Raw genomic sequence first — 8764 nt, forward strand, 5'->3', positions numbered from 1 at the left:
AGTCTAATGGGTTAGGCACATGCCTGCACAGGATACAGCACTGTGTTAGCGCTGTGCTAAAATAACACTAACAGTTAAAGGTAGAAGCAGAATGTGTGGCTATACATTTTGGGCTGCAAAGAGGGAAGATGGGGGGGGGGGGGGGGTCAAAATAATTGTATGCTGAGGTCATAATCTGTCATCACATGGAAGACGTGCTTTTGCTGCAGTCATGTAACTTTTCCCTGTTTGCAGCTCCAAGCTGGGTTATTTTTGTCAACATTGTCTTCTCCCTCGCCATTATGTTCTAAACACGGGTAGTCTTCAGTTTTAGTTCGTTCAGACAATTTTAATTTGAACAGGAAGGCTGGACAACAAACCACTTTCTCTTGCACCTAAAGATTCAGCTTTCCACCTTACTGAATGTTCAGCACCCACCTTACTTCAATTGAAGGACGCAAAACTGGTAATAGCCTATTAATGATGTACTGTGTCTCTATGAAGACACAAATACAGGTTGTGGCAAATTTTCTGGCCTGGTGAGTTTTTAATTATTTTTGTTTTTTGCTTGCAGTGAATTATCTGCGAACCGACTATAGTTTTGTACCAGTCTGTATCTCTTGCTATTGCTTAACAGCAAGCATTTCCAGCTCCAGGGCTGGGTACCCGACGACGATTCCCTCTCGCGCACTGCCGGTTTGCTACCCAGTGCCCCGAGAATCGGCCTCCTCCCTTCGGGCTGCGGCCTGGGACGGATGCCTGAAGGAAGCGGGGGCCAAACAAGGCTCTGTGTGGGTGAGCACAGAGGCGCCCAGCACGACAGGGACAGGGGTCCGGGCGGCCGCCGGCGCTGCGGAGCGTGGTGTACGCAGTGCGGAAGCCCCGCCGCTGCTCAGGCCGGCCGGCGAGCTGAATTTCTCCTATTCGCTCAGGCCCCGTCTCCGCGCTGAGGCCGAGCTCCGGGACTTTCGTAGCTGCTCCGCCCGCAGCTGCCTATAGCCCCGCCGCCACCCCGCGACCTTCCGGGCCGTGGGCTCTCCCCGGCGCAGCGCAGAGCGCTGGCGGCGTACCCAGCCTCTGGCTGTTGCTTGATTTGTTGCCACGGCAACGCGCTCAACACAATCCCTCCCCCCGCCTGCCCGCGCGCCGCTCTGCCCCACGTGACCCCCGGCACCGCTCGCAGCCAGCCTGCCTGTTACCAGGGCCGCGCGAGTCGCGGCCGGGGATGTGTGGAAGGGGGGTTGTTGTTTCCCATTGGCTGCTGCCGAGGCTCGCTGATTGGCAGGGGGCAGCGGAGCCGGGCGGCTGGGTGGCCCGCCGATTGGCTGGGCCCGGAGGTGAAGCTGTGGGGTGATGCCGGCTGCCCCGCGATGGATGCCAGGCGGCCCCTTCGCAGCCCTGGCTTTCAGACAAAGGCCGCCCGAGGAGGGGCGCGCCCGCTTCCCCGGGCTGCCACGGCAAGCAGCGAGGAGCCGCGTTTCCTCGGCCGGATGCTAGGAGGTGGCGAGGGCAGGAGAGCCTAGCCGAGTGCCGGCGGGCTCTGCGGCCGCGGCGCTCTCCCTGGCTAACCGCCCTAATTGCCACTGGGGCACGCGGAGCGGGGAGGGGAGGTGGAGGGGGACAGGGGGGGGCCATCACGCTCGCCGTGCGCTCAGCAGCCAATGAGCGGCCGGGATGAACGCGGACAGCACGCGGAGCCCGCGTGTCCCCTCCGCCTGCCCTGTCAATCACTGCCCTGCTCAAGCCCGCCGTGGCCGCGCCTCCCTTTCCCCCGCCCGGCGCGGCTGGCGGGGACCGCCTCAGGGCTGCCTGCCCAGGCGCTGAGGAGCGGAGCGGGGTCGCGGGCGGTGATGAAACTGTTCTCGGTCATGGCGCCGTGCCACTCACTGCCATCCACGTCCCAGGGCGGCGGGGAAGATGTTACGGGTGCCCGAGGGGGTTGGGGGGCTCTGCAGCCGCCGATACCTTCTCTCGGGGGGTGGCGGGACGCGGGGTTACCGCCGCGGCACGGGAATGCGCGAGTGGGAGCTCGGCTCTCCCAGTGACTACTCAGCCTCACAGTTTGCACCGCGAACGCTAGACGCGTGCCACCGGGACCTCATCGGGGAGTATGATGCTGAGAAGCTGGCTGTGCCCCGACTCGGCCGTTCCCGGCGCCTTCTCCGTCGTGGTGCCCTCCCCCGGTGCGGGGCGAGAGGCGGAGCCGGCGCGGCCACCGCCCGCCGTCTTTATCTGGCGTGCCGGCTCGGGGGGTGGCACTGGGGAGCACCTTGTTTTAAGATACGCGCTATAAATACGGTGCTGGGGATGGGAGTGCAGCCACGGGAGACGGCGGGCTGACGGCGTGGCGGTGACTTGCATCGGATCACGGTGGGTGCCTCCCTTCGGTGCCTCGGCTGGGTCACGCCGGCTTGAGCGCCACTTGCATTTTAATTTATCTTCCCGTTGGCCGTCCCCAGCCCCACGCCGGGTGAGGTCCCGGGATGCATTCTAATTTGTCTCTCCCGGGTGGCGGTTCCGGTAGGAGCGGGGGGATGGGGCGGGAGGGAGTACGCGTTTTGCCGCCTTTTTTTTTTTCCCCCGGAGGAGAGCTGCAGCATCATCAAGCCCCAGCAGCTGCACCGGGCGGCCCGGCGTGCCTTCCTGGAACAGTGGCGGGGGCACACGGACGGGAATGGGCACCTGAGAGCAAGGAAAAGGGATGGGAAGGGGAAGCCTAAAAAGGAGATGGGGCCGAGGATAAAGGCGGCGGGAGGGGACGGGATGGGAAGGCGGGCTGCAGAGACGGGGGGAAGGAGGAGACAGCAGCCTCTAACCCTGGCGCCTGCCGCCACCGCCTCTCAGCAGGACTCTGCTTTCGAGCAGCTGCCGAGCCCAGCGCAGCCCGCAGCGGAGGGCGGCCGGTGCCAGTAGCGAGGAGGTCGCCGCCGGCGGAGCCCCGCGGTCCGAGCAGATCGGCTGAGCTCGCCCGCCACCCCGGCATGATGCAGATCTGCGACTCGTACAGCCAGAAGTACTCCCTCTTCAACGCCATGAACCGCTTCATCGGCGCCGTGAACAACATGGACCAGACGGTGATGGTGCCCAGCCTGCTGCGGGATGTGCCGCTGCTGCTGGAGGAGCTGGACGCGGCGGGCGCCGTCTGCCAGCAGCGGGAAGCCGCCCTGCCGCCCGACGACCCCGGCGCCTACTTTTCCCGCAGGGACATGTACAGCCACTACATGCTGCTCAAGTCCATCCGCAACGACATCGAGTGGGGCGTGGTGCAGCCGCCAGCGGGCGAGGAGGCGGCCCGCAAGAAGGACAAGCTGGGCGGCGGGCCCGCCGAGGAGGACGAGGGGGAGGAGGACCTGGAGAAGCAGTTCCATTATCACCTCAGCGGACTCCACTCGGTCCTCTCCAAGCTCACCCGCAAGGCTAACGTCCTCACCAACAGATACAAGCAGGAGATCGGCTTCAGCAGCTGGGGGCAGTGAGCTCCAGGGCGGGGGGAGCGAGGGAATGGGGAGTCCGACCCAGCGGGAGCGGCGCGTCCCCGCCCGGCAGTGCTGCGGCGGCGGCGCAGGGCTGCGCCCAGGGCTGAGGTTTCCCTACGCCCTCCAGGACAGCAGCCAGTTTTCTACCAACGCACAAGCGAGAGAGGTGTAAATTAATCAATACTAGTTTATTAATTATCTTTCCCCCTTCCTTTTTTTTTTTACCGTATGGTTTGGGGTGAGCGGTTGCTGTGCTTACCCGGGCGGGGAGGCTGAGCCCGGGCGTGTACGAGGTGGTGGCGTAGTTGGCAGATAGGAGGCTCAACGCAAGCCAATGAACATAACAAAACTGGCATAAAAACGCTTCTCTTACCCCGGGAGGAAACCCAGTGGGCTAACGAGCATCCCTCTGTTGCGGGATGGATGGCAGGTCCCATGGTTGTACATGTGCTGGAGTTTATTTAAAACTTTTTTACTCAGATGTAGAGTATATTCTAAAATAAATGCAAATGTATTGACTAAAAGTGACTTAAAACTTTTTGGTATGATTTATGTTCTTTTAATTAAATGATATTTTTAACATCTGCAATTCTGAATTCTGTTGTTCTTTAAGATTATTTCCAGAGCTGCCTTACTAGATGCAGAAATTATGTGCAAGAGAGGGGGTTTGGGGTTGGGTTTTTTTTTGTCTCAAAGGGTGCAATTAGCTAGTGATGATAACTGGGCGGATTTAAAATGGATTAAGGACCACATTAACTGTGCCATACATGGCCTGAGATTTGGTTTGCCCAACTGGGCAGTCCAATTACTCTGTGAGTGCTGTTGTGAAGGTCAATGCCCTGGTAACAAAACCCAAGAGAATCGAGTCATGGTTACTTTGCAGGCACCAATTCATGGGGGTTGGAGCAAAGCCTAGGAATGACTTGCTTTTTTCAGGAAGTATCTTAATGCACTGTGAAGAGCTCTTTTTTCTCCCTGCAAATAGGTCTGGGATACTTGCATCTCACATCTCTCTTGCATTACTTTCTTTTCTATCTAATCCTTCTTGGATACTAGAAACTAATTTGGTTTATGTTACCCAAATTGTATTGATTTCTTTGCATTGCTCTTCTGTCTCATGTGCTGAAGTAATGTGCCTCAGAATTGGGTGTCCATGTTGTGTTCTGATACTAACTTCTGGTATTAAAGTGTGCTTACTGATTACAGTGTAGGACAGAAGATAAGCCTTCAATAAATATATAGGTCCTTCCATAACATAAAAAGTTTCCTTCTCAGTGCTAAAATGCCAAGTTGTAGACATACTGAAATTTCACTTTGTATTATTGCCATCAAATTTTTTGCTTGTTTGATACTTGCTTTTTTGTTTCCTTTAAAAACAGAATTGTTTTCTCAGCTTTAATGGTATTTTTGCTTAAATTCAGATATTCCCTAGAAATTTGTCTTTGTCTGTTGGAGCATGGTACTAGTTGGCAGATGTTTGCGTAGTTGAAACAATCAGCCTTGCATGGATGTTTAAAAACACATCTTTTAGAAGATTTTCCCATCTAGGGTAAAAAAAAGCTTTTGTAAGGCTGGATGATTTTTAGCTTGGCAATGCTTGTTCTTTTTGTAATGTTTTTAACTCCTCTTCTTCTCCCCCTTTGGGAGGACGCCAGGAAAAAAGTCAGGAGCAAGGAGAGGGATTACCCTGGTTCCCTAACATGTCAGCTTGCCTGCCTTGCCGTAGCCTAACTAATGGAATGCAAGAGATGTGGTACCTTGACACTGGATGGTGAAGTTTTGCTCTCCTGCAGGCGAGGGTGAGAGAACCTGTTCTGCTGCATGCTTCTGTTCTGCTGCATGCTTCCCTTCTGCCTTGTGCTCAGCTGGCTGAAAACCATACTGCAACCTCTGCTTGCGGAGTGCTGGTAAAACCTCAAGACAAAAGCAGGTGACAGCTTCAGCAGTACTGCTTTTGAACTCCAGGTGACTTCTGGTATGGATTTGGGCAATACTGGTTTTGAGTGTTGCACAAGAGACAGCATGGTGCTGGTTTAAACCACGAGTAATAGAAAAGTAGTGTTACATTAGTGCAGTACCACTGTGAGTCACATCCATTTATTCTTCATCCTAAAGAAGGATGAGAAAAGTTTTAGTGAAAGAGCAGTGCAGCTAAGAACTAGTTTGGCAGCAAAGGTGGCATTTCCTTACCAAATAAAGCTTTGGGTAACAGAGGAGGTAGGACGATACTGTGACTCAAGGGTTTGCTTTGCCTGAGTGACTAAGCCACAGCCGCTGAAGTGCACATGGCTCCCATGTGGGGACCTGGCCACATGGCGGGCAGCCACACAGTAATCCCAGTGCAGCCACACAGTAATCCCAGTGCAGCCACAGCGAAAGCTGCTGAGACGCACACCAGCAGAACAGACATAGCCACCTCCCACCTGGGAGCTGCTTTGGAATTCCCCTTTCACAAAGTCATGGGAGGGGATCAAGGGTCTGGGGGTTGAGAAAGTGATCTCGTGATGCAGGGGGGGAAAGAACCCCACCAGATAAAAGCAAGGATGTGCTTCTCATGCAGTGGACAAGGCATTGGGACTCAGCTGTTGGCTGCTCTGGAAAACAACTTGGCCTAAAAAGCGGGGTGGTCAGGCAATTCAGTATCTACTGTCACCTGACACTGCACTAAGCAAAAATGGGATGAGAGTCTTAAGACACAGATCTTGTATGTTAGATGCTGAACTGGGAAAGATTTTTATGAGTGGCACTATGCAATACAATTAGGATTATTATTAGGGGTTATGCTTTCCTTTTTTTTTCCTTTGAAGGACTGGATCATTTTGAGTGCTTCTGACTGGATACAAAGTCCAGACCAGCTTTTAGACTGCTGGGGTAAAGTGATTGCTGTTACAGGGCAATGACAAAGATCAGTCTAATATAAACATATCTTTATGATGTCAAATACTTTGATAAATGGCTTTATCCCTGAGCCAGACATGAACAAAAAGACAACTTGCCAAACTGCCATAACTGTGCACAGACCAGGGGAGTGCACGCTTGCACTATGAGCAGCACTTGCCACCTTTAGTTCACTTAAATGAAACAGACTGAATATACAGCAAGGCAAACACTAGAAGAGCAATTTATAATGAGATTCAGAACAATTTGCACTTACATACCTTCTGCTGTAATTGATTTGTCACAGCCAAGGAGCCTCAAAAACATTGTGTGTGGGGATGCATCTGTTAATACATAAAAATGCCCAGTACATGCCATTAAAGTTTATGAGTCAACTCTTACTTTCATTTAGACAAAAGAACAGGAGGGCAAATAGGAAGTAAGTTAAGCTTTTGTCTCAAGGTGTATGTATGTAGATATGTTTGAAAATAAAAGCATTGGGAATGGGAAGAATGGCCTTTCAGAGGCTGCTTTGATGACTCACTGCTGTCCTGGGTGGATGGCAGATCTGTGTTGGATTATATGTGCATTTCAGAAATCGTATTTGCCTTTGACACTGTAAAGTTTTCTCCATTCCTCTCCAAAAGTGGGCTGGCAAATCCCTTTCTGTCCAGGAACAGATTAGAAGTCTGAAATCAGTATCTTGACACCCTCTTGGGCTACTCTGACCTGCTGCAGTGGATGTGGTATGAGCTGTATTTCTCCTCTGCTTCCTCCCCAGTGCACAGTCCCCTTCTGCTGCTACCAAGGGCACACTCTGGTCAGTATTTGCTGGATGTGGACAGGTGAGGCTGAGTCAGGCTAGGCTGTCATCTTCCTACTTTCCCTCTGAAAGCTTTTTCTTTCAGAAAGTTTTAAATAGATCAAGGTATCTTCATTTTGTGGTTTGTCTCATCCCTTCCATCTTCCATGAGGCTCTTGCACCAAGACATGAGTCATCAGGATCTCAGCCACACTGAAGGATGCACTACTGTTAGTGGCCAAATGGAAGACTATATTAGATTATTATTACAGAGTTAAGCTTTGCACCCTATTCTACCAGGAAAAGGGAAAAAATAAAATGATAGGTAGCTGCTTCTCTTTGTACTTGGGGGTTTGGTACATGGCTTATCACTGGAAAAGTCTGCAGTGATTTTCTTACAGTCTTACTTCCCTGAAGCACTGAGTATGAGAGGGGATTGTCCAGAAGCACTGCTTTATGGTATTTATATCTTTAAACATTCTGTCTTTTTATTACACATACCTAGCTAACAATGTGCTAGGTACTATATTCCAAACAGGGAATCTCGAAGATCTTAGGTGATAACACATAAAGGGAAAAAAGAGGTAGAAAGAAGAGCCTGATGGGTTATAATATGCCATAAAACCTGAGGGGAGTGCAAGCAGGGTGAGCACTGCAAAAGCAGTTCCAGCTGTGCATATGTTTTTCTGTTGTTTGTTACTGCCACCTCTAAGCAGGCAGAAACACTTGAAGGCTTTACCTCTAATGTTGCAAAATCATTTTCCTTCCAGACCACAACTTGCATGACACGTTTGGGTCAATATTAGTTGTAAAGAATGAAGTTATAAACTCCATTCCAAAGGGAAATTAGCAAACAGTGTGGTAATTGTCTATCTATTTGTTGGCAGCCAACTGCTGGCATCAACGCTCTTTGTAAAAAGCAATATTTCTTCCCTGTTCAAACACACTGTTTGACCCAGAGTGACTGAAGGAGGGAAACACCCTCTAGGTTTTGTTCTTTTGAATTCAGTTCTGGAAGAGATGGCACAGGAAATGCTTGGAGAGCTTAGAAGGAAAACAGGTGCCTCTCTATTAAATCATGAAACAGTAAATGATCTTTCCTTGTGATGTTTGTGACGTTTGCTGCATTATCAATTAAATCTTTTTATCTTTTTATCATGTTTACATATGTCTGATTCTAATACAATTCTTCTTTTCTGCTCTGGCCTGTTTTGCCTTAGCAGCTTTGGGTTGCAAAGAACAGGAGTGATGTCCCACAGGCACAGAGGTACCACTTCAGACTAGCTGAGCTTTGAAGGGCATCTCCTTTTTCATCTGTATTTGAACTGAGAAGACAAGCAGAATGCCTAAAGCCATGATCCACAGTATACCTCAGCAGCATGGGCAACACCCATGCTGTGAGGTTGTTGTTTGGTCATTGGCATATGTGCTGGAGCAGGAAGAGGGGTGCAAGGTGAAACTTTCGTTCAGGGATTTTCTTCAGGTCGTGCTGTGGTGGTGTGGGGGGAGAAAGGCAATAGGAAGGTTTCTCTCTCCGTAACTGAGATGGTTTTTCCCTGTGAGCAAAGAAGGGGAGATGATGGAGCATCCTTTCACCCCTCCTGAACAGGATGGGTTCATGCCCATACGC

General features: G+C 51.6%; 1 protein-coding gene across 2 annotated transcripts; it reads left to right on the forward strand.

Moving 5' to 3' along the window:
* The first annotated feature begins 2167 nt into the window (after window positions 1-2167).
* MID1IP1 (MID1 interacting protein 1) lies at window positions 2168-4044 on the forward strand. 2 transcript variants are annotated; one of them, XM_068155085.1, is made up of 2 exons: window positions 2168-2349; window positions 2824-4044. In XM_068155085.1, the coding sequence occupies exon 2, from the start codon at window positions 2961-2963 to the stop codon at window positions 3453-3455; it is 495 nt and encodes a 164-aa protein (XP_068011186.1). In that variant the 5' UTR covers window positions 2168-2349; window positions 2824-2960; the 3' UTR covers window positions 3456-4044. The 2 variants fall into 2 exon arrangements, with proteins under 2 accessions (XP_068011186.1, XP_068011185.1); XM_068155084.1 differs by having other exon boundaries at window positions 2827-4044.
* Window positions 4045-8764: the final 4720 nt, after the last annotated feature.

This window comes from Melanerpes formicivorus, unplaced genomic scaffold, assembly GCF_026170545.1.
Source record: "Melanerpes formicivorus ecotype bairdi unplaced genomic scaffold, bMelFor1.0.p_v2 SCAF_30, whole genome shotgun sequence".
NCBI classification, from domain to species: Eukaryota; Metazoa; Chordata; class Aves; order Piciformes; family Picidae; genus Melanerpes; species Melanerpes formicivorus.